We start from the raw sequence: 26366 nt of genomic DNA, 5'->3' as shown, positions 1-26366 counted from the left end.
ACCCATATTTTATCAATGGATGAAAGTGGCATGTCCCTATAAATAGTAGTTGTGTAACTGTGTACTTAAAGAGATAGTTCACTCAAAAATAAAATATTCTGTCATCATTTACTCACCCTGATGTTGTTCCAAACCTGTATGACTTTCTTTCTTCCACTGAACACAAAAGGGGATGCTTGGCAAAATGTTTGGGCAGTATCAGTCAGTCAAAACTCAACATTCATTTTCATTGCATTTATATACATATATATATATATATATATATATATATATATATATATATATATATATATATATATATATATATATATATAATGAAAGTGAATGGTGACTGAAACTAAACCTTCTTTCTAACATTTTCCTTTTGTGTTCCACAGAAAAAAAAAAGAAGTAAAACAGGTTTGGAACAACATAAGGGGGAGTAAGGGTGAACTTGCCCTTTAAATATATCAAAACAATAACAATGTAGATCAGGATCTCTAAAGAAACATTTATTTAGCATTTTCTGTGAAATAAAAAGTTTAAACTCCTGTTTTATGCCATTAATATTGGTTTGTCAATTACAATAATTCCACGTCTTGCTCACTTCTTATGGCAAACTGAATACTCCATTCAGTAACGTGTTGGTCATGCACTCGCAGCTGATTGGACCACGGTGTTGTCAATCACAGTGACGTGTTATTGTTGCTAGGGCGTTGTAAGTACAGAGCCGGTCTAGGCAATGTTGCAAGCTACACCGTGAACGGGCTGGTTAGTGTACGATTTTGAAGAAACTATAAAAGCGGCGTCTTTGTGTTTTATATATGTTGAGATATAAGTAATCTGGACAACGGACGCTATGACAAGCTCTTACAAAGAAGGTAAGATAAACCAAATGCGCGTATTAATGCTGCAGGACTTTTAGTTTAGAAATTTGCCAGCGCACTTGATTGACACTCCCGTGATCCAATCAGACTAGGGATTTTAAATCTACCTAAAATACGATTGGTCTTAGCTTGTGTGGGTGTGTCCAGTGATTTAGTTTCGCTTTAATATTGTGTCAAAAAAAATTATGATTTCTTGCAGTTGTGTAGCCTTTACAAAAAATTTTTTTTTAACAAATTATAACAGTTTCATTATGTGTCCTACTTAAAGATTTACGTGAAAATGTAAGAAATATAGAAAAACAACATGATTTCATTGACATGCTCGCCAACCAATCAGCGCGCAGCATTTGGTTTTGATTGACATCTCTTGCGCCTCAGATGGGGGTTGGGGCTGTTGAAGTTGATAACGCCGCCATCTTGAAAAGTGAACTCTAATGGTCTCTCTTTTCGCGCCTGTCACAATCTGTTATAAACACCTCATTTTTTCACTGAGCCCTCGTACCTCGCCCCATTATTTTTTCTTTTTTTATTCCGGTGACCGTTTTAGCCAAAGGTTCCGCAGTCTTCATGCCGTGCTCAGGCAGTGTTCCGTTTTCTTAATTGGTACGTATTTGTGTTGTGTGTGTCTCTGTAAGCTTAGCGTTAGCCAGCTGCCACTTCTCTGGGTTGTTTTTCCTTTTCTCTCATTCAACTCAGTTATTCTCACATTTGGGGATTTTGTTACATTTGAACCATTCTAGTGTTCTTAAAAGTATTCGTTCTGTGTTATTTTGCTGATGAAAGCTGCATGTCGGCTAATGCCGGGGCCAGACATGCCGAAAAACTTCTGAAAGTGAGACGCAAAAGCTGCGTGTCAAATCCTAGTGAGCTACCTACCTAGACAGTAATTTTGAGCATCATACGCGCGTTCAAACTTTAGATTTAAACGTTATAACGCTCTTATGGTGACCCAAATATGCTGTCTAGGTAGGCAGCTCACAATGTGTTGAGACACAGCCAAAACACCAACAGAAATATTTAGATTATTTTAAATTTAAAAGCCTCTGGTGCCTTTTCAGGTCATATTTAGTGTCAGGACTGCTGGGTTATCTAATTACGTTTGTGTTTGAATTTGTTTTATATCAACTTAATTAGACTTCCAAGGATCCTTCAGCAGACTGTAGACTGTAGCTGTGGTTTAAATGTAAATCTCTGTAATTAATTTATCTAATCTAGCCACTTATTTCAGTGTACAGTTTGAACACAGCATTCCAGCTCTGTGGAGTTAAACATAGATCTGTATATTTGCATTTTGTCTTGAAATATCCACATAAAAACAACTAGGATCATGTTGATCTCTTAACCAGCTTGGAAAACAGCTTCTCTCTTTTTTTTTTTTTCTTTTCTTTTTTTTCTGGTCCTGTATGATGTGATTTGTATTTGACAGCCCATTGTACAAGGTTGTTAACATGAGCAGATCACTCACACTTGTAAACAATCCTTGACATGGCAGCACATTTGTATGGTCCACTTGAGCAGATGATCATCGCAGGCTCCATTCTGAGTGCAACCGGAGGAGTTGTGTTGTTGTGGCCTCTGGGATGCTGGGGAGGTTTGGCAATACTTTATATAACCTCTGAGAGGGAGTCACAAGAGTTTCAGGGGATTTCTTTCCGCTCCGTGTTATTCAAGCTTCGGTGGTACAGGTTATCTACGGTAGCAAGTAGTTCTTCCACATTTTGCACCAATTTTGCACAAGATAAAGTCAGCGTAAGTTGACCTGAATATGGCAGATCTGTTACTTTTGGCAGAAGTATTTAACTATGTATGTATATTGGGTGATTCTCGCAATACTGGTCAAGAAAATTTAATTTTTAGCCCAAATCAATACAAAATAAATATGAAATGCAATCAATATAAATTATATTTCCATAAAGAAAATTAAGCCTACATTTAGAACAATTAAAACTGTTTCCACTGCTTAGATATCAATTCAATATCAATAAACAGCAGCTCTCACGTTGAACGAGGTGTAAAAATTGCAAACTAGTAAATGATTGCCCATGCTTTACTGTCAATACAAAAGTTACTCTCTAGGCTGTTCAGACTTAAATCCTCTTTAAAAGATAATTTTTAATATTATTATTATTATTAGCATTGCAATAATTTTGTATGTGGCATTGCTATATGGTCTCAAGCCTTTATTTTGGTGGAAAACTAGAATGTTTTTGTTTCAATGATTAGTTTGAATAGACATTGTCAACAATACTGTCATCTCTTCGCTACACACAACCCCAGTCTCATGGGGTTACTTTAGATTTGTTTAGAAACTTATAATGGCTAAACTTAATTGGAATTACGCAAATGTGCAACTGAAGTAAATCTGGAGCGCTTTAAATCGAATGTGGTTGGCGTACGTTAGTGATGCGCACAAACCAAACTTGGAGCCATCTGTTCAGTAATTAACACGCATAATCCGAGCACGAGATGGAATTCATGTGTATCGAGCACAGAACCGCTTTGAGAATGCTGAACCAAAGTATCATCAGACTTATGTTCAGAGTATTTGTAATACACTACAGATCAGAGCAACGCAAATACGAGACCCGTAAACATCTGGAGCTAATTTGAGGTGAAAATAGATTTCAAAAGAGCTTGTGATTTGTAGGGCTGGGTATTCATACAGATTTCCCGATGCGATTCCAATTCACAAGCTCTCAATTCGATATTGATTCATGTGGGTATATTTCAGTTATAATGTCCGTATTGCTTACATATGAAAGAAATTCATAAAAAAGTGGTGAGCCAAGTTTGGGAGAGAAATAGGCAAGCTGCCGTATATCTTCGCTTCACCCGAAAATGCTCATAGTCATCTGAGCGAGTGTCAAAAGCGAAACTGCACAAGAGAGACCCATTGTGTGCGCGATGGAGTCTGAGCGGCAGCCAGAGAAAATAATAGTTTTGAGATTTTCAACTTCAGCAAAATAAACTTGTTTTATATATGTATTGTCTAATGCATTGGCAAGTCTATTTTGCCAATAACGATTGATGTGAATTGAATCTGCCCGTTTGATCCTATTATTAAAAAAATCTCCACTGGAAAACGGCAGAAGATTTTGCCCAACTTTTAAATCTAGGATGTCCACTGATTTTACGGCATGTAGGCCTATACATATACTTGTATCAAAGATTTATACCTGTAAAGATCCCTAATTAACTCTATATGCAAATGTAGTATATATAATTTTTTTGAAAATTTTAATGTGCATATTTAAATAATCAAAATAAATGACTAACCAATTTCTTGCACGTTCTTTGAGACAAAGTATTAAGTAAATTCAGTATACTTATGATTATATTTGAATGTTTGATCTAATGGGCCATGTACCATGATTAATTGCGATTAACTGAATCACAGAAAACTGTGCGAATAATTCAGTTTTTAATCAATTCACTGCCCTATTATAAATACTTTACAATTATTATTATTTTTGTGTTGTGGTCATGAGAAATTGAGTTGTAACATTTGAAACTGTCTCTTTGTTTTCAGTGATGATTCTCATTACTGTAAAACATAGTCATTACAGTAAAAACATTTTTTTTAAAGTGCAATGATTTGAAAAGAAATTGAAATCTGCAAAAATAAAAGGCAGTAACTGGGGATTTTTATGATGTATAAAAACTTTTCAATTTAAATAATATTTTTAAAAAATCACATAATGAAAATTTGTGGACTAAAATGTTCGTAAAAAATGTCACAATGACACATATTTAATGGCACTAAAAATAGGCTTCATTTTTTTTATATGCAAAATATGTTTCTTCTGATTTTGGAGTAAAATCGGGACCAGGACATTTTCTTGACAGGTTTTGTGAGAATCACCCATTTGGTATCCTACATGGACATGACAAATTACAATTCCAAACCATATGGAAATGAGTCTAAGGTCAGGTTTAAAGACCCCCCCCCCCCCCTTTTTTTTTTTTGAAGTGACAGATGGACTTCTCACAGTTCATCAGAGTGATGCTGTTCAGGCCTGTTGTTGGTTAAGGTGTTATAAATGGCTGACATTAGTCAAAGCAGGTGACGGTATGCTGGCTTTGAACTCCAAATTAATGTCAACCTTTTACACAGATTTAAAGTTTCCATGCTAATATATGAGCCTTTCGGTTGCATTGGTGGTTATGTTTTCTGTAGCATCTTTCATAAGTCATCACTATGACATTGATCAGACTGTCTCTACAGAAAAGAACCTGCAGCGTTAGTGTTGTTTTATGCATGCATAAATGTCCTATGTGGCTCACCATTACATATTAATTTAAAACTGGATACTCAGCGCACGTACGCACTAATAACTATTGAGTTTATGTCAGAAGAATCACAGAACATATTTGCTGAAGGATGGATGGACGCCAGTGTTGAAGATCTTTCAGGCGAGCCTAGCCCCAACCCCCTTAATCTATTAATAAGCTTTCCTTCCTCTTAGCCATTCATGAAATTCAAGATGGCTGTTTGCCGGCTTTGTAGACTGGGGAAAATATTATTGCATGCTGCTTGTTGGTGTTTAATCACAATAGTTTGTCATGAGAGCTGTCAGATGGCTTGATGGCAAATGGAAATATCTGCAATTAGCTTAAAATAATTGCAATTGTTCTTTTCAATATTGACACACATGTACCTTCCTCAGGGAATTTTAAGAATAATAATGAAAAACACCCTGAAAGGAAAATGAAACCAATTTTATGACAAGACTAGATGTCTAATATTGGCACAAACTGTATAAAATGAAACTGCAAAGGCCAAGTCATGTCTGGATTGAGGTAGCAATACTTGAAGATGCATCAGAGAAGTTAGACTGGGCAGAGTTCAACCGTGTCTGAGTGTTGCTAGGCTGCCAACGTCATAACAAGGAACTTGTTTGGTTCTCTTCTTAAATGACAGATGAAGCACATGAAATCCCAAATAAATGACTCGTTTATGTAGTTATTTTTAATGACATGACTAATAACGACAAGTAAATAACTAATAAATTCATGATCATTTATACACATGACTTGATTCTTCATTATTTAAGCACACTCTTAGTTCCAGATAGGCATGTGACGGTATCAAATTTGGACATCACAATTATTGCTGAAGCTTTTATCACGGTATACGGTATTATCACAGTATTGAATTACATTACAAAAAATTGTTTGAATGATAAACTTTGTTGTTCTCTTAATAACAAGTTTAACTACTTTTTCAATACCAAACTGGCCTTTTAAATGAACAGATAGCAATGAACTTTGAAAAGAACCCTGATAGTTTAAAAAACTACCATCAACACCATAGATATAATATGCCAAATATAACATTAAGTTGATGTCTTAAAAGTGCTGTAAGTGATTTTTTTATTTTTTTTTAATTTATGGAAAGGTATGCAAAACAATTTCTTACTCCCTGAAAGATAATGATAGAAGTCCATGAGATATCTCACTGGTCTCTGTGACCGCTCTAGACTGTAAATCGCAAACAAAAATGTCTCCATGTCGTGGTCTCTTGACGCTTTCTGCCCGTCAATCATTTTTCGTGTTCTCATAGTATTGTAGATGAAGCGAGTTATGTGGGCAAATTAATGCCATTTTATACCATGATGCTCATCACAGTTGTCAGCTGAGGGCGCTATTTTGCTGCTGTTGTTTTTGACAACCACTCCTGCTCGAGTTTGGTCTCAATCAAGCTCATTTGGCATCTTTGGAGTGCAGGATTTGGAAAGAGGGAGTTTCTTGTGGAAATTCTAGAATGGCCAAAATCGCTTGCAGCACCTTTAATATTTAAATGGTCATTATGCCATGGGGCCACTGATCTTTACAGATCAGTACACATATACAACTTACCTTGTTGAGGCTAATGTTAAAGGCTAGACTAATTGTATCGAGCCAGCTACTAGGCTACAATAATAGTATGCATGTTTTTTCTGAATAGCAAACCAGTTGCTAATATATACACTGGCAGCCAGAAGTTTCGACTAATGTACAGATTTTGCAGTTTCGGAAGGAAATTGGTACTTTAATTCACCAAAGTGGCATTCAACTGATCACAAAGTATAGTCAGGACATTACTGATGTAAAAAAAAAACAGCACTGTCGCTTTGAAAAAAGTCATTTTTGATCAAATCTAGACAGGCCCCATTTCCAGCAGTCATCAATCCAACACCTTATCCTTGAGTAATCATGCTAAATTGCTAATTTGGTACTAGAAAATCACTTGCCATTATATCAAACACTGCTGAAAGCTATTTGGTTCGTTAAATGAAGCTTAACATTGTCTTTGTGTTTGTTTTTGAGTTGCCACAGTATGCAATAAACTGGCATGTCTTAAGGTCAATATTAGGTCAAAAATGGCAAAAAAGAAACAGCTTACACTCGTCAGTCAATCATTGTTTTGAGGAATGAAGGCTATACAATGCTTGAAATTGCCAAAATAAATGAAGATTTCATACAATGGTGTACACTACAGTCTTCAAAGACAAAGGACAACTGGCTCTAACAAGGACAGAAAGAGATGTGGAAGGCCAGATGTACAACTAAACAAGAGGATAAGTACATCAGAGTCTCTAGTTTGAGAAATAGACGCCTCACATGTCCTCAGCTGACAGCTTCATTGAATTCTACCCGCTCAACACCAGTTTCATGTACAACAGTAAAGAGAAGACTCAGGGGTGCAGGCCTTATGGAAAGAATTGCAAAGAAAAGCCACTTTTGAAACAGAAAAACAAAAAGAAAATGTTAGAGTGGGCAAAGAAACACAGACATTGGACAACAGATAATTGGAAAAGAGTGTTATGGATCTTAACCCCATTGAGATTTTATGAGATCAGCTAGACTGTAAGGTGCGTGAGACAAGACCGCCACATCTATGGCAAGTGCTACAGGGGATGAAATGTCACCTGAGTATCTGGACAAACTGATAGCTAGAATGCCAAGGATCTCCAAAGCTGTCACTGCTGCACATGGAGGATTTTTTGATGAGAACTCTTTGAAGTAGTTTAAGAAGTTCTGAACATTTTTTTTCAAATTGTAATAGTAATTGTTCACATTATTAATGTCCTGACTATACATTGTGATCAGTTGAATGCCACTTTGGTGAATAAAAGTACCAATTTCTTTCCATAAGAGCAAAATCTGTACATTATTCCTAATTTTGGCCGCCAGTGTAGTTAGGCGCTAGATACAAATTTGATACCCACAAGTTCATTCGCACTGTATGGCAATGTACGATTGTGTTGCGTTCCAACTTAAACTATTGAAATTATCATTGTGCCAACATTACTATTATTCATTACAAGACGTCGTATTAGCTGATTACAACTGTATTTTAGTTGTTACTACAAGACGCAAACATTACAATGTAGCTAGCAGAGTTTTAGTGAACTACACTTGGTCAGTTGAAAGCAAGTGGCCAAATGACAACAGCCACTTAGCTAGTTGTCTCTTAGAATGTTGTCTCTCAGTTTTCAAAAACAGTTTGAGGAAAAACGAGCAGAACTCTCACGACTTACCTGTCCCGCAGCTAAGTGAACATGTTGGAGCTTTTCCCATGTTTCTCTGCCACATGTAAAAAGGGAAACCATCTCCAAACAACAATCCCTCTACATTTTTATGGAACCCAAAATACTTCCACACTTCTGACTTAACCCTATTATAAGGCAAATAAAGAGTCGGCTGCATTCCTCATTCAGCTCTGCTTCTCATCCACGTTGCTTTTGTTTACGTTACAGTGCGCATGTGTCATTTGTACCACATACAAATCATGAATTCGTTGCAGGGGAAAAAACTACAGTGCTATCAGAAAAATCTAAATAGTTTAGCTAGAAGGATACCTAGAATTATTTACGGTGTTTTGAAGTGCCCATGATAACCATATTGTGCATGTTAATTACCGTGGAATACCGTCATGTGCCTAGTTCCAACCCTGTATGGCTTTCTTCTGTGGAATGCTAAAGTAGATGTGAAGCAGAGTGTTAGGGACTTACTGTCTCGGGCACCTTTCACTTTCATTGTATCTTTTCTTTCCATACAATAAAAGTGAATGCTGACTGAGGCTGCTAGTCTTTAATGTCATACAGGTTTGAAACGGCGTAAGCGTGAGTAAATATCAACAGAATTTTCTGTTGTGGGTACATTAACCCTATAAGACTTCAGAAAAGTATTTTTTGATTGTTAACCTTCACTAATGGATGCCTTGAGCAATTTATGTTAAGTGTATCTCTCTTATTAGTCTTGTCTGTTCTGTGTTGCAGGTGTGTGTTAAGTGTTTTGCTGTGGCAGAAGACATCTCTGCTGCATGTGTCCTGTACGTAAGGGTCTGTCCAGTTTCTGCTGCCTGTGGTGCCTGTAATGGGCCTGAAGTCCCAAAGAGTACAAGCATTATTTTATTTTTAATCAGAGTTTTTACCCTCTGGTCTCTGCTACACTCAGGTTAGTGGTGTTTTCAGTGTTTTTATAATTAGACACATTTTAATTGTGGTCTTTTCTATGTCAGAACACTGTATAGAATATAAAGTTTAAAATCTTCAGCATGAAAGTTTATGGAAATATAGATTCACCTGATTTCCTTTTCAGTTTGACAGTGAAAAAGAATTTGAGCCCTCAGTCTGTATTGTAACCATAGTAACCAAATACTCTGTAACCACTCCTTCCTGTTCATTTATATTGCAGCAGCACCATGTTTTGGAAGTTTGATCTGCACACAACGTCCCACATCGACACGCTTCTGGAGAAAGATGACGTGACGCTGACAGAGGTGATGGATGAGGAGGACGTCCTGCAGGAATGCAAGGCTCAGAACCACAAACTTGTTGACTTCCTGGTCAGGCCGCAGTGCATGGAAGATCTTGTGGGCTACATCACCCAGGAGCCCAGCGACAATGTGGAGGAGAAGATCAAATATAAGTAAGAATTCTTTCTTGGGTAAAAATTAAGTGCTAAAACTGAAATATGTTACACTTCTCCCATCTGATTATTAATTGAAGAAGAAAAAAAACACACACATGGCTTAACACTGTGTTCTAACCAGCTATAACTGTGACAAATGAAACAGTTGTCCATTTCTATTTGTCATCTTTGCTTTGGTAGCCCCGGCCACTGTGATTTAACAACAATTTAGCATTGTGCTCCACATAGCTGTGAGGTAAACATTAAATATGTTCTGATTGGCTGTGATTTTGTCACTTTACTGCAGTAGTTCACTTTCATTGTGGATCAGTATTTGAGCTTTTTTTTTTTTTTTTTTTTTTTTTTTTGTATGGTTGAATGTTAATGCCTTGTCCTTTTTTGTATTTAAAGGTATCCCAACATATCCTGTGAACTCCTGACCTCAGATGTTGGCCAGATCAATGACAAGCTGGGTGAAGATGAAAGTTTACTGATGAAACTCTACAGCTTCCTACAGAATGAGACTCCCCTCAACCCACTGCTTGCAAGTTTCTTCAGCAAGGTCCTCAGCATTCTCATCGGGAGGAAACCAGAGCAGGTGTGCGAAAAGCCACACTGGATAAAATTCATTAGACATTAAAACCAAATGAATTTGAATGATCATGAGTTTTGGTGCATTTAGCAATGCATGCTGAATCTTCTATCTGCCTCTAGATCGTGGAATTCCTCAGGAAGAGAGAAGACTTTGTAGATCTGATAATCAAACACATAGGGACCTCGGCCATTATGGACCTCCTGCTCAGGATGCTCACCTGCATTGAGCCACAGCAGCTTAGACAAGATGTATTAAATGTGAGTGATCACAGAATGCAATCTATGAAGTTTTGATGTCCGAGTGGTTTCAATGATGTGTAGAATTGTGCATTCAAGCACAAAACAAGTATGAGGTTTTTGTTTTATGCATATTAATAATTTGTATACAGCAGGAAAGTCATCAGGGATTAGTCCATTTTAGTCCATTTAATCCACTCACTCATAATTCCTTCTCCGTTTTCTTTTTTTAAAATTTTTTTTATATTTATTCTCCTGCAGTGGTTAAACGAAGAGAAAGTAATACAGAGGCTGATAGACATGGTACACCCATCTCAGGATGAGGAAGTAAGTGGTGCTTTTAGTCAGATGCTTCACGAAACCTAAAGAACATCACTTTTCTTAATGATAACTGCTTGTTCCTTCTGCACAGAGACACTCAAACGCATCCCAGTCGCTTTGTGAGATCATTCGGCTGAGCAAGGATCAGATGTTCCAGGTCCAGGGCTGTTCTGAGCCAGATCCCTTGCTGGGCACACTGGAGAAGTGAGTCTGTCCGTGTCAATGAAGTTCATACTAATTCCTCGATCAGTAACTTTAGAAAAATGGCATTTTCGGAGAGATAAAGGTTGAGCTCTAGTTTCAGGCACACTAAAATTGTAGTGACACCTTTTGTTGTTGGCCTGAAAATCGCAATTAATCATGTGGCTTCCTTTTCAGACAAGAGACGGTAGAGCAATTGCTGTCTAACATCTTTGACAAAGAGAAGAACGAGTCTGCCATAGTCAGTGTAATCCAGATTCTTCTAACCCTCTTTGAGACACGGAGACCAGCGTGAGTGCATTATTGGTTTTAGGTTATGTTGAATCTGTTTCCATGCCTGAATATCATCTTTTCTGTTTTAGATTTGAAGGCCATCTGGAGATTTGTCCTCCTGGTATGAACCATCCATCGTTCTCTGTCAATCAGAGTATTTTAGATGCTGTCAGACCCAGACTGAAAGATTTTCACCAGCTTTTGCTCGAGCCCCCAAAGGTGAGCTGTAGGACTTCAACAGTGTGTTAGTTAAACTTTGCCACTTTAAATCAGCTGATCTCACTTAGACCATAATCTCCAAATTCCTAATTTCATTAAGCTTTAGATAGCAGGAAGACTTTGTGCCTGTACAAATACAACTAGGTTGAGTCTTGCATGTACTTAGTCAAACCTCCATAGAAAAAGTAGTTTGATTCTGTACAGTTTGCTTTTAGTATTATACATCTAAACAAATGAAACTCTTCTGTCTCTGAAAAATTATCACTTTCAGTAACATATTCAAATCTAATACATTTTTACTGTTTGTTTCTATTAGAAAACTGTCTTGAACACTACGTGGGGGTTGTTGGATCCACCGGTGGGGAACACTCGCCTCAATGTGGTGCGATTAGTGACCAGCCTTCTGCAGACCAACACGCATATCATCAACCAGGAGCTCGTAGCTCTCAACACTCTAGGAGTCATACTAGTGAGTTTTGGAAGCATGATTAATGCTTGAAACCTACTCCGTGTATGTGCGTGAATGCAGTTTATTTTAGCTGTGCAAGCTCAATTTCATGTGATGTTGCGTTCCATAATACATCATAATGCAACAGCTGTTGCTTTCTCAGAATGAGCATTTTTGTAAACTGATTTTACTTTGTCTTGCCATTTAACAGTTTTTAATTTCAAGTCGAACCTTTATGGTAGAGCACCAGTTTGAAGAGAATCTTGCTCTGCAAATTTATTAATCTGTTGACATGTTTATAGCTCGCTACCTGAATAAAAACGAGGTTGGTTTATTTAGTTGATGGTAACACTTTTGGTTTGTTACCACCTTAAATATGTACAATGGGATCATGTGATGGCAATAATTTGGTTAAGCATTCACATCTGCAAACAGTATGTTCTGTGGAAATCAAGTCATTGTTGATAGGTTTTTTAAAATGTTTATCTTTCCATGTTTGTATTCAAGATTCATAAATGTTTCAAAATAACTAATTCAATTAATGTCTCTTTTTATTTTTTTTAATCTGTAGGATATGTACTTCAAATACTTGTGGAATAATTTTCTACACACACAAGTAGAAATCTGTACGGCGATGATCTTAGCGATGCCTTCAACCCAAAGTGACTCCCCTGAAATTAACAGAGAAAATGACCAAGAGCCCATAAGAGAAAATATCCTTATCAAACATGTGAGTTTATTCCTCTACACGCCTTCTCTTCACAATGCAAGATAATTGTTTTACATAAGTTCCAAGTTTGATCTGTCCTCTTCTGTTTTAATTTGCAGCTCTTTCAGAAGTGCCAGTTAATACAAAGAATTCTTGATGCCTGGGGATCAAATGAGAAGGAACAGTGAGTAAACCTTAAATTGCATTTGTTACCTGTTAATCAATTTTGAGGTCTTTTTAAGATTATAATTTTTTTTATTTTAAGAGGCCTCTAATAAACCTTTATCTCTCTTTTCACAGGGCAGAGGGTGGGCGAAGGCGAGGTTACATGGGTCACCTGACCAGAATAGCAAACTCTATAGTCCACAACGGTGACAAGGGCCCCAATGGGGCACAAATTCAGCAGTTCATCTCCGGTTTGTTCTGTATAAAAGTTTCTCTGGTTTTTCATGTTCTTTTCCAAGCTGTTTCCACTTAATATTTTCACTTTCAGAGCTTCCAGAAGAGGACAGGGAACGATGGGAAGCCTTCACTTCAGGACAGCTATCAGATACAAACAAGAAAAACACTGTAGATTTAGTAAGTGTTCTCAAGGCTTTTTTTCTTTTTCTTTTTCTTTTTTTTTTTTTTTTTTTTTTTCTCAATGACACCAGTGATTGCTCTTTTTTTTTTTTTTTTTTTTTTTAGAATTTATCATATCAATGCATTATAAGCAGCTCTACATTTAAACAGTTCAGTACTTTCTGTAAATGTTACCTATTTTTTTATGAAAGATAGTTGAAGTCAGAAGTTTACATGCACTTAGATTGAAGTCATTAACTTGTTTTTAACCACTCCACATATTTAATATTAGCAAACTATAGTTTTGGCAAGTCATTTAGGACATCTACTTTGTGCATGACACAAGTGATTTTTCCAACAATTGTTTACAGACAGATTGTTTCACTTTTCATTGTCTATATCACAATTCCAGTGGGTCTGAAGTTTTCATACACTAGGTTATCTGTGCCTTTAAGCAGCTTAGAAAATTCCAGAAAATGATGTCAAGCCTTTAGACAATTAGCCAATTAGCTTCTGATAGGAGGTGTACTGAATTGGAGGTGTACTTGTTGATGTATTTTAAGGCCTACCTTCAAACTCAGTGCCTCTTTGCTTGACATCATGGGAAAATCAAAATAAATCAGTCAAGACCTCAGAAAAATAAAAATGTTGGACCTCCACAAGTCTGGTTCATCCTTGGGAGCAATTTCCAAATGCCTGAAGGTACCATGTTCATCTTTACAAACAATAGTACACAAGTATAAACACCATGGGATCACGCAGCCATCATACAGCTCGGGAAAGAGATGCATTCTGTGTCCTAGAAATGAATGTAGTTTGGTGAGAAAAGTGCAAATGAATCCAAGAAAGCAAAGGACATTGTGAAAATGCTGGAAGAAAAAGGTAGACAAGTATCTGTATCCACAGTAAAACGAGTCCTGTATCAACATAACCTAAAAGGTTGCTTGGCAAGGAAGAAGCCACTGCTCCAAAACCACCACAAAAAAGCCAGACTACAGTTTTCAAGTGCGTACAGGGACAAAGATCTTACTTTTTGGAGAAATGTCCTCTGGTCTAATGAAGCAAAAATTGAACTGTTTGGCCATAATGACCATCGTTATGTTTGGAGGAAAAAGGGTGAGGCTTGCAACCCGAAGAACACCATCTCAACCGTGAAGCGTAGGGGTGGCAGCATCATGTTGTAGGGGTGCTTTGCTGCAGGAGGGACTGGTGCACTTCACAAAATAGATGGCATCATGAGGAAGGAAAATTGTGATATTGAAGCAACATCTCAAAACTTCAGCCAAGAAGATAAAGCTCTCAAATGGGTCTTCCAAATGGATATTGACCCCTAGCATACCTCCAAAGTTGTTGCAAAATGGCTTAAGGACAACAAAGTCAAGGTATTGGAGTGGCCATCATAAAGTCCTGACCTCAATCCGATATACCCACAAACCTGACTCAGTTACACCAGTTCATTCTGGAGGAATGGGCCAAAATTCCAGCAACTTATTGTGAGAAGCTTGTGGAAGGATACCTAAAATGTTTGACCCAAGTTAAACAATTTAAAGGCAATGCTACCAAATACTAACAAAGTGTATGTAAACTTCTGACCCACTGGGAATGTGATGAGAGATATAAATAATTCTCTCTACTATTATTCTGACATTTCACATTCTTAAAATAAAGTAGTGATCCTAAATGACCTAATACAGGGAATGTTTTCTATGATTAAATGTCAGGAGTTGTGAAAAACAGAGTTTAAATGTATTTGGCTGAGGTGTATGTAAACTTCTGGCAGTTATTTAACCATTTTGTAAAGTGTGCCTTGTGAATGGAAAATGCACAATTCTTTTTTTCAAATATAGTTAATTTAGTCTCTATATTCAACTTTATATTTTTAGAGTAAATATTTTGTCTAATTTCAGCATATGGGTAAACATCTTAATTTGCCCTGTATTAAAATAACCTCATGTATATCATATATTATACTGGCTGTCGACCACCCCACATTCTGTTTATATAGGAATCTGCATTAACCATTTTTTAAAGGTGTTTTTTTTTTTTTTTTTTTAAGTATTCTTTCAGTATTCGTTTTCTTATTTTTGGGAATAAGCTACAATCTTTCTTTTGTTCTCAGGTTAGCACACACCACATACACTCATCCAGTGATGATGAGGTAGATTTCAAAGACAGTGGGTTCCACCAGGACTCCTCCTTACAGCAAGTAAGTCTGTGCCTGGATGAGCTTACAAAAACTGCTATATATTGTAATATCTAAGTTCAAAGCTAATGCCTTTCTATTTAAACTGTTGGTGCTTTTAGTGCTTGATGTAAGACTTAACTGCTATCAGCTGTTTTGAAATTAAGCTTCATTGTAGTGTCAAGACTATATCATTATCGTTGGTCCTGGGTTTGCCAGGCCTTTTCTGATTATCAGATGCAACAAATGACGTCCAATTTTATTGAGCAGTTTGGCTTCAATGACGAAGAGTTTGCCGATCAGGAAGATGTCGGGGAGTAAGTACCAATAGTGCATGACTCTCTTCAGGTTTACTGCCATTTTCCCAGTAACCAATCATTTGGGGGCTTAAGCATTGTTAATGGGGCTTTGTCTGATTTGTTAGGGGTGTTTTTATTTTTATTAGTGTTTGGGGGTTATAGAAAATCATTGAATGAAATCATTAATCATTCTAGATTGTATTATACATTATGTCCTCAATCAGATTACCTAGATTACACCGTTCTTTGTATTGTCACTCGCTCTTAAGACTGGTGTGGTGGTGACCCTAACACATGAATGGGGGGTTCTTTTTGTTATTAGTCAAGCTGTCGGTGATGGCATGCTGGTCTGTGTTAAGCTGTTGTTGTGTGGTGTCATTGTGTAAACGATGTAGCCAAACTGAAATCTGTTCTCTCTAACTTTGCAGTATTCCCTTTGATAGAATATCAGACATCAATTTTTCCTTGAATACAAATGAAAGTGTAAGTATGTAATTTGCTATGCTGTTTAGCTAGACACAAGCCTTTTTATGGTGTATTAAGCTCTGTTTTCTACTACTACAGCAAAGCAAGTTGATGTCTAAATAAAACAGTGTTGTGTCAGTAATGTATTCATTTGTATGGTGGTTCTATGAGTTCATTGAAAAGCTCATGATGTGTTTTTTTAGTTTTGTTCCTGCTGTGCTTTTAGGCAAATATGGCACTCTTTGAGGCCTGCTGTAAAGAGAAGATTCAACAGTTTGAAGATGCTGGATCTGATGAGGAAGATATTTGGGATGAGAAAGATGTCACGTTTGCCCCGGAAGCTCAGAGACGCCCCAGGTATCAAACCTTCTCCTTGTAACAAACTTATATGAAGCGTTTTTTTTGTCGTGCCATTGTTTTCTTTTGATTCTCCATGGTTTACTTCTCTTTTTCCCCCCTGCAGGAGTTCAGGTAGTACAGACAGCGAGGAGAGCACCGACTCTGAGGAGGAGGATGGGAAACGAGACCCGTTTGAGTCCACTAACACCACATCAGACGACAGAATGGAAGTGGACACTGGGGACGGTACTAAAACAAATATAGAAAGCACATTGGCCAGATCTGCCACTGTTTAGTCTTTAACTGATGGAAGAATCACAACTCATTGCTCGGAATATGGTTTTGGTTCAGGTCCAGTGTGGACGGCAAATTTTGATGATATACCCATGGACACAGGCAGCTCCACGGACCCGAGTGCGCCTGTGTCTGTCTCCCCGGCTGCAGTGCCTAACCCAGGGGGTTGGAGCTCTCCAAACTCCCGTGCAGATGCAAAGACGGGTTGGGCTGAATTCTCCAGCTTTACACCTGTCAGGTGTGTTCATGCTGTTTACATGTTTAAAATGTATGCAATTTTTCTCACACTAGCAATTTGATTGGCATAAACCCGTACAACTATAAACATTGATTCGTTAATGGGTCTGATTGATTTTGTCTGATAGCAAAGGAATTGTTTTTGCTGTAGAGTACAAGGAATCATAAATAATGCAGAGAATTTTATTAAAGGGGTCATATATGTAATTTTATTATCTTCTCTGAGGTCCACTGCTATGTTAGTAATGTTTTTTTGCACCAAAACAGCCATAATTTAGTCATATATAATAATTTTCCAACCTGTTTCTGGCCCTCTTTTTGTCTGGCCCTTTAAGACTTCAATGTAAACGCTCACTGTTGTGATTGGCTAACATTCGTGCAGCCCCTCGAAATCAGCCATTTTTGAAACTATCAAACAGTCATGACATTCGTAAATGGCGAATTTGTTACTTGCGGTGTTTCATCGAATAGTCCAATTTTAACTGCGCCATCTTTCAATAACAGTTCCATTTACAAAGCTTGAATCATATTGTGACTGGTTCACAAGCAATGCACGCTGATATGAGCTGAAAACACACACAATGTTGAAAATGAATATGCAAGTGTAATACAATCCATGGTGATGTTAGATGCTTCATCAGGCCAAAGCAGAGATGCTGGTCTTCACAAGAGCGACATATCTCATTTTCCCAGTTTGTTTACATACAGGACTGCATGCATTTCTCCCAATCAGTGGCAGCAGCAAAATGAGCAGAACTTTTTAAAAGTTGCACTTGTACCGCTCTAAATAAGCGACGCACATTGCCAAAGACGTCCATCTAGTCCAGGTTTACAAACGACCAACAATTAAAAATAGCACAGATGTGTGCAAAAACAGCCCAGGATGCCTTCAAAACAGCACAACAGCGAGACAGCAAATAGCAAGATGAAAAAGAATGGGGGTATCCATTTTAGAGTTATAACTTGGCATCGTGTCTTTTAAGAGGCACGATTCATGATAACTGTCAAAGCCATGCATGTTTATGTAAAAAAAAACAAAAAAACATTTAAATCCAGATAGGCACATGAATGTGTCCTATATAAGTCCCCTTTGGATGAATCTCCCATGAAAGACCCATCTCTCCTCTTCACCTGTGTGACTGACTGAGCACCAGTGGGTTTGGCCAAGGGTGCAATGACGAAAAATGTGCATTGATGTCTTGCTGAAGAGGCAGTCGTATGCAAAGGTATTTGGTCCTTGTGACATCACAAATTCCAAATGAGCTGTTTTTGCAGCTTGGTTTAAATAAACGCTCTCTTTCTATTAAGAAGGGAGTTTTCAGTTATGAAATTATGTTTGTATAGTATAATGACCTCATATGTCAAAAGAACAAGGAAAATTTGATTCCTCGTGCCATTAACCCTTTACAGCCAGAAGTGGTTGGGACAACAACACAAAAAGAAACATTTCATTCTAATCACACATGGATGCGCTAAAGAAATTACGCACGTCGTCTTTCGTTATATGCGCTTCCTGGCTGATGCCGCTAGACTTGAAGAGACCGTACTGATTAAGCATGTGTTCTACATCGGTGTAAATACAAATTATGCAAGTAAACAATAAAACTAACAAATATATATGCCGTTTCAAGACATTAATTGATGGAATAGACTGAATTTGAACATTTATAAAAAGCTCAAATGTGACCAATTTGATCAAATATAATTTGTGAAATTTATATTTTTGAATTGTACCTAGAAGGGTTGCCTTGAAGGTTCCTTTTATAATTAAGAGCATTCGCTGAAAGAGAATCTCTGTTATATGCAAGCAAAATGGACATTGTAACAGAAATGTACCCATGTGAATCAATATCGAAATTGGAATTGAATCGAGAGATTTTGAATCGGAATGTAATCGGGAAAACTATCGATACCCAGCCAGTAGGTTTACTTGCATGGGTACCCACCCTAGTTAATGCCACAGTGAAGATTTCACTATGTAAAATAAATGTGAACAAATCATAATTTTTCATTTTGTTCCCTTATTAAGCCCCAAGGATCCTTTGAGGAGCAATTCCCCTGTAGCCATGGAGACAAGCGTAGAAACGGTGGACCCTCTGGGAGTCAACGCGCCCATGCAGCAAGAAAGTAAGAATAGACCCTCTTACCATTCATCCTGTCCATATACATTTTCAAACACTGTAGTTACAGTGGTTAGAATTAAACCACCTTTGTTTCTAGACATAGATCAGTGGCTTTCCAATGAGACCACCCCAACTTCCCCCAGAGGGAAGGTTGGGGCCGACTCGGACCCTGAGGAGGAGCCTGTAAGTGACCGCATCACTGAAACGGTCACCAACGGCTCTATGAAGGAGACAGTCAGCCTTACAGTAGATGCCAAAACTGAAACTGCTGTTTTCAAAAGGTGAGTCCACAGATTTCACACAAGAGGGCCTTGTATCACTTCCTCTGTTCCCATTCTTTCCCTTTTGAGACACAAGCTTCACTTCACTCTGTATGTAGTATCTATCTACCTTGTCATGTATCCTCCTCCTCCTGCACCCAAAGCCAGCCAGCCAGTCTTTTTAAAGGGATAGTTCACCCAAAAAAGAAAATTCTGTAATTTACTCACCCTCTTGTTGTTCTAGACCTGTGTGACTTCCTTTCTTCTGTGGAACACAAAAGGAGATGTTAGGCAGAATGTTAGCTTCACTTTCATTGCATGGAAAAAAGATACAAAAAAAGTGAATGGTGACTGAGGCTAACATTATTCAGTATATCTCCTTTTGTGTTCCACAGAAGAAAGTCAACTAAAATGTGAACTATTACTTTAATGAGGCCGGTACGATGCAGAGCTTTATAACATCTGTTTTGTCTGTTTGAGAACGCAAACAAAGAAACAAATCTGTCCTCCTTGAACTGCAACTCTTACAACATGAGCTTCCTCTCTCTCTTTGGCGTGCGTGTGGCTTCAGAGTGTTGAAATCGTATCGGTATGTACAGCCAATCGGGGGCAGACTTCTGACGTGTCTTTTTTTGTTTTGTTTTTCTTCATGTCAGCCACTGCGTTTTAATTTGTAACCATGTTTTGTCCGTTCTTATGTTTCGTTTGTTTCTTTTTAAATGGTTATGTCTCCACCATTTGCATGTTAATATCAGATACTGGTTGTTAATGGCATGAAATACCCATACATACTTAAGTGTAGATCACTCTGATCTCAAAAGATTTAAGCCCATATGTTTCCCAGTCTTTCCAACACCGCAAACGGGGATTTATGGACGACTGCTTTCTCCTGTGGCGGTTTGGTCCCACAGGTCTTTCACAGGGCTAAATGAATGAGTACAAGTAGGCGCTGTAAAACCTGGGCTGTGCAATAACTTTGTGTAGTATATTTGATAATGGAGGACGCTACTTTCTAGGGTTGCACGATTAAAAATCTACTTGACGGTTACATTTCAATTGCTATTTAATTTCGTTCAATTGAATTCACATTTAAAATGCTCATTTTTGTGTGGGTATCTGCATGCCACACATCCAAAACAAGCTGAGAGCTGTGATTTTGAATACATTTATTGCTGTTTTGTACATGAGTAAATCAAGACAATGCCTAAATTTCACATTGGCCTTCTTGGCAGCGTTATTTAAATTGTAAATAAAGATACACAAAGTGAGCAATGGACATGTCTGCAAATAGAAAATTACCAGTCCTGAATTTTTCACTGTCATCTCACACCTTCATACTGATCAAGTTCATCGTCCAATCCAGCTGTTGTGTGGTCTTTCTAATAGTCACTCTCGTCTCTTTACATCCTTATGCTGTCATCTTATTTGTCAACCAAATCACATTTCAGAATTTGTTTTTGCCCCGTTGCTTTCAGTGTGGTCCGTTCCATTCTGCATGTGTGTCCAGGGATTTAAATTGGGGTTTTATTCTGTTTAAAGAGGGATGGAATGTAAGCTCTTAAAACACTCCCCTCTTTGCTCGTCCTGTAGTGAGGAAGAGAAACGATCTACCTCTGAAGATGCATCTGCAAAATTGTTAGTTGCAGAGAGTGGAGAACCGGAGAAGAGTAATTGTCCTCCTAGCAACTGTCAGAAACCGGGGTGAGTGTCTTTTGCAAACGGAAAGTTTACCAATTTTCAAAAGGCATTAGTATGGTGTAGTGCAGGGGTCGGCAACCTATGGCATGCGGAGGGGTAATCATTGGCACGCCAGCAACGGCGAGAGAGGAGTAGGCTATTTTATTCATATGAAATTCCGTTCCTGCATTCTAATCTACATCTTATCCTTCCTCATGGTCACGCTGCATGTTTTTATCAGCTGAATGGGAGACTAAACAAAAGTTAAAATGTGACGAGATTGCAGTATACCCAACAGACTCATGCTGCGTGTGCAATCCATTCGTGCATCACGACCCAGCAGCGCTTCACTGTCTGTTAATCGCACAGCCATTGACCAGGAAAATAAAAAATGGCACTCCTTGTCAAAAAGGTTGCCGACCCCTGGCCTAGTGTTTGACCATATGGTGATGCCGATATCTTGTAGAGTGGCAGATGGTCATTATGATGTTGATATCAAAAGTTTATCTGCAATTTAATAGCAAATGAGATGTACACAGAATTGTTCAAATTCACAACTAATCACATTTTACTCGATATTAACTCAAGATTCTCTAAAAACATTGAAAAGGAATGTTTATCGTCCATTGATAAGGCTGTTGATGGCATAATGATAGAAGTGGCTGTTCCAAAATCCAAGCGGGAACAATTATTGGCCAATGCTAATAATCTCAAATGGCCAAATAAGTCACTAAATCACTAATATGATCATTGTTTTTATAGACTTTTTATACAAGTGTAAATAAGCTAGTTTCACTGCAAGTGCTTTCAGTTCTTAAAAATTAATAAGTGAAATGAGTGGGGTAACTAGACAAGTGATATCCTGATGTATTGGCAGATATTAAGCAATAAGGCTCTGCGTTACAGTGTTTTTAATCATGGGCAAGCTTTTTATAAAACTGTGGCAACAGCAATATGTTAAGACACTAGTATGCTGTAAATATGTAAATTTAATTATAATTATTGGAATAAACAATTCTTCTGGCAGGTATTATACTGTTGTTCATCAGCCAAATTGTAGGCTGTTTACCAAATTGTAGTTGCTGTTGCAGAGCAATTTTGCAATTAGGCACATGAAAGGAATATTCCAGGTTCAATACAAGTTAAGCTCAATCAGAAGCCATCATGGCATAATGTTGGTAACCACAAATTAATTGCAACTTGTCCCTCCTTTTTATATATATAAAAAGCAAACATCCAGTGAGGCAATTAAAATGGAAGTGATTTGGGGCAAATCTATTAACATACTGTTTCAAAAGTATAGCCACAAGATGTAAACAATATGCATGCTAACTTAATTTTAGTGTGACAAAATCACTTGCTAACCATTTCTGTGTAAGTTATATCCCATTTTACAACTTCCTTGTCATGACAATGTAAACCCGGTAATCCTGATAAGTGACAATTTAAACAACTTTACAACTCAAATAATACATGATTTTTAACAGAAGAATTAATGTAAGTGCTTTTATAAAAAATAATAGCTTCACATTTCATGCCTTTTTAAACCCTGCAAAAATTGGCCCCATTCACCTCCATTATAAGCAGCTCACTGTAACCTTTATTTTTGCTTGGACAAGTCAATTATTTTTCGTGGTAATCAACATTATACCAGGAATGCTGTCAATTGAACCTAACTTCTGTTGAATCCGGAATATTTCTTTCATTTAGATGTTGGCTCCCCCTTGTGTCAATTTCAAGAAGTTCTGTCACAGGGGAGCTTGCCATTCATTACACTTTGCATTTTTCATTTCAGTCTAAAGCACTTAGAAGAGAAGGCAAAAGCCACTTATGATGCTCTTAACGGCCCCCTTGAGGAGATGGCCACCATTGACGAAGCTAAGTAAGTTCTGCTTTTCTCCCTTTCACCTGTTTCCCCTTTCTCTCTAGCTTGTGCTTCCTCAAACATTGACATTATAACCCTCTCCACCTTTCACTTTCCCTTCAGATCAGAGCATGGCACGGCAACCCCCGAGGCAGCAGTAAACGGTCCAGCATGATGAGAGTAGTGCTGTCAGTCAGCTCCTGTCACGCGCACACAACCCCTCCTCCAGGACCACCCGGAGAGGCCAGTGCCAGCCTGGAGCCCCCCAGAACCACCGCTGCTGCTGCTGCTGCTGCTGCTGTCTCTAACTCCAGCACTGCACTGACGCCACCAGATCAGGACCAGCAATATTCATATTGGACAGTTGTACAGAAACTTTGAACTGTATGAAGAGAAACATACTCTAATGATTTTTTTTTTCATTTGTTTATATACTATTGTTCTTATGAGGTGATCTCTCTGACATCTTGCCACTTAAAAGTGAATAGTAATGTTGCTATAGTTAAAATGATTGTATGAATAAAAAAAATATTTTATAAAAAGACAAATGTATACAGAAACACAGAGGATTGATTAACTGAAATATACCCATTGGAATATGATAGTGTGACCAAAACATAAGCTGTCTTTTTGATAGGATTTTGCTCTTGCACAAAAATCTGGTATTTAATTTCCAAGTAAAAGCAACGGCTACCACAGAAATCTTAAATGGGCAACCTATGTTGGTCTGTTTTATTCTTAAGCTTTTTATTAGGGGAAACTGATTTTAAATATTCAGACATTTATGGTTTATTTTGCCACAGGTATTATTTGTAAATGTTTCTTGTATCAACATGAGCAAGATTTGGACAAAAAGAACCACTTTTAGGTATAGTTTTTAACTTAATTTATTCTTAAAGAGAATGGTATGTTACTAAGAGCCATACATACCACCCCCGTTGACGAAATTCAAATCTGCATCAACAAACTAATGGGTCTGCATTTGCATGTAGCTAGTTATTCTTACCTGTGGGCCTGTATTAAATGAGGCCTAACTTTTATAATTGTTATCTTCTCCACAAAAGTCAACCTTTCTACCTGAAGAGTGATGGGAATGTAAAATATTCCTGGTAATGCTACAATGATCATGCATCAGTTTTTTTTTTCTTTTGTAATAAAACGCTATCTGTGCCAGCAAATAAGGAAAGTAATACATGTTCTTTCTGTGAGCTGAATCAACCTACATTTTTTTTTTTTTTTTTTAATGAGAATTGATCATGCCAGAATTTCAGAGACATGACCTGGGCAAGGCCTAACCTACTCTTGAATCTAGGTCTGTTATGTGCTGTCGTCATCCTAATCAATATACAGCTCTGGAAAAAATTAAGAGACCTCTGCAAAATTATCACTTTCTCTGGATTTTCCATTTATAGGTACGTGTTTGAGTAAAATGAACATTTTTGTTTTATTCTATAAAGTACTGACAAATTCCAAATAAAAACATTGTCATTTAGAACATTTATTTGCAGTAATTGACAACTGGTCAAAATAATAAGGATTGTTTTTTTCCAGCAGGACAGTGCTCCATGCCACACAGCCAGGTCAATAAAGGTGTGGGTGGAGGACCACCAGTTCAAGACTGTCATGGCCAGCCCAATCTCCAGAACTGAACCCCATTGAAAACCACTGGAATGTGATCAAGAAGAAGATGGATGGCCAAAAGCCATCAAGCAAAGCCGAGCTGCTTGAATTTTTGAGCCAGGTGTGGCATAAATTCGCCCAAAAGCAATGTGAAAGACTGGTAGAGAGCATGCCAAGATGCATGAAAGCTGTGATTGAAAATCAGGGTTATTCCACCAAATATTGATTTCCGAACACTTGCTAAGTTAAAACATTAGTATTGTTTTTAGAAATGAATATGAACTTATTTTCTTTGCATTATTCGAGGCCTGAAAACACTGCATATTTTTTGTTTTGTTTTTTGACCAGTTGTCATTTTCTGCAAATAAATGCTCTAAAAAACAAATATTTTTATTTGGAATTTGGGAGAAATGTTGTCAGTACTTTATAGAATAAAACAAAAATGTTCATTTCACTCAGACACATACCTATAAATAGTAAATCCAGAGAAACTGATAATTTTGCAGTGGTCTCTTAATTTTTTTTTCCAGAGCTTGTATAGAGACCAATGCAAAATTACAGAGGTGACATATGTTGTGTCTGGGTGGAATGGTTTTCTGCTGTACTGTCAGCTCTGACGTTATTGAGGGTGATAGGCTTATATTATAGGTTTTTGTACTACACACTAGTCAAATTTGTGTTACAATACTGTTCGGGGGGGGGGGGGGGGGGGGCTGACTGATTTATCCACAAAACCTCAGACCAGGTAATTCCAAAATCTCTTAAATGAAAGTTATGTAAGGGTTTGAATATTTGCATCTTTGCAGTGTATTTCAGATTGGCATTGAATGAATGCAGTTTTACTTTAAAGCCAACAGGCAGCAGTAAAATCACAAATGTCCAGAATGCAAAGTCAAAAGAGACAAATAGATGGCTGGGGAAGTTTATATATATATTATATATATATATATATATATATATATATATATATATATATATATATATATATATCATTCTGACGATATTAAAACAGATCTCAGGTTTTAGAACAGTATTTTGGTCATAATGCGGTTAGGGTGGTTTCAGACGCACAAGTTGTGTGAAATCAATAGCACCAGCACTGCTTGACATTATGATTATTGAGCTGCTTTACTTAATGATAAATTCCATCCATTACACAAATTTGGTAAAGTAAGCTGAGTGCATGTTCTATGCCAAAAATTAAAATACAGACTTTATCTCTTAAGTTTATTCAGAATATTAACTTGTAGCTTTTAGTGGGCTATTAAAATGTCAGGTGCAGCTGTTATGACTTGCGTCACAGACTGAATAAACGAACGTTTGGGAACAATCTGTGTAGCTACCATCACAGCTTCGTTGGTTGGAATGGGAGCGTTCTAGTTTTGTGACGTGACGATGTCATCATCCAAGCTGTTTATTACACTTGCAAGCGTCCGATACGATATTACAATCTCTTTGAGTGTTACCAGTTCTGGACAGCTAATTTAAATCAGTTTTTCTACCGTATAGCTGTAGGCCTAGGCTACCATGCACCAATGTACCAATGGATTCCCGTTCAAATAAAGTGCGATACAAGTAGGGTCGTTCAAGTAGGACGTTTTCCTTTGGTAAAAACCAAAAACCAACGCCTGTCCACTTATTCTGCCATCTGGGTTCCGGAAGTATTTTTCCCATTAATT

The 26366-nt window shown here is 37.5% G+C and overlaps 1 protein-coding gene across 10 annotated transcripts; it reads left to right on the top strand.

Moving 5' to 3' along the window:
• The first annotated feature begins 700 nt into the window (after positions 1–700).
• Positions 701–25072, top strand: ppp6r3 (protein phosphatase 6, regulatory subunit 3). Of its 10 annotated transcripts, none has more exons than XR_007896305.1 (27): positions 1277–1469; positions 9131–9308; positions 9549–9782; positions 10176–10362; positions 10479–10616; positions 10857–10922; positions 11008–11120; positions 11295–11408; positions 11480–11609; positions 11926–12078; positions 12629–12787; positions 12886–12950; positions 13067–13182; positions 13260–13345; positions 15447–15533; positions 15729–15826; positions 16237–16291; positions 16500–16630; positions 16737–16858; positions 16964–17144; positions 19173–19270; positions 19364–19547; positions 20098–20115; positions 21117–21227; positions 22999–23085; positions 23191–24479; positions 24622–25072. XR_007896305.1 is itself a non-coding variant. In XM_051689681.1 (26 exons), the coding sequence occupies exons 3-26, from the start codon at positions 9556–9558 to the stop codon at positions 23240–23242; spliced, it is 2778 nt and encodes a 925-aa protein (XP_051545641.1). In that variant the 5' UTR covers positions 701–860; positions 9131–9308; positions 9549–9555; the 3' UTR covers positions 23243–25072. The 10 variants fall into 10 exon arrangements, 7 of the variants coding, with proteins under 7 accessions (XP_051545641.1, XP_051545645.1, XP_051545643.1 ...); XR_007896306.1 differs by having other exon boundaries at positions 24619–25072; XM_051689681.1 differs by lacking the exon at positions 1277–1469 and adding an exon at positions 701–860 and having other exon boundaries at positions 23191–25072.
• Positions 25073–26366: the final 1294 nt, after the last annotated feature.

This window comes from Myxocyprinus asiaticus, chromosome 46 (genome assembly GCF_019703515.2).
Source record: "Myxocyprinus asiaticus isolate MX2 ecotype Aquarium Trade chromosome 46, UBuf_Myxa_2, whole genome shotgun sequence".
NCBI lineage: Eukaryota > Metazoa > Chordata > Actinopteri > Cypriniformes > Catostomidae > Myxocyprinus > Myxocyprinus asiaticus.
Note: the sequence above shows the minus strand (reverse complement) of the source record. Positions and strands in the feature narration are given on the sequence as shown.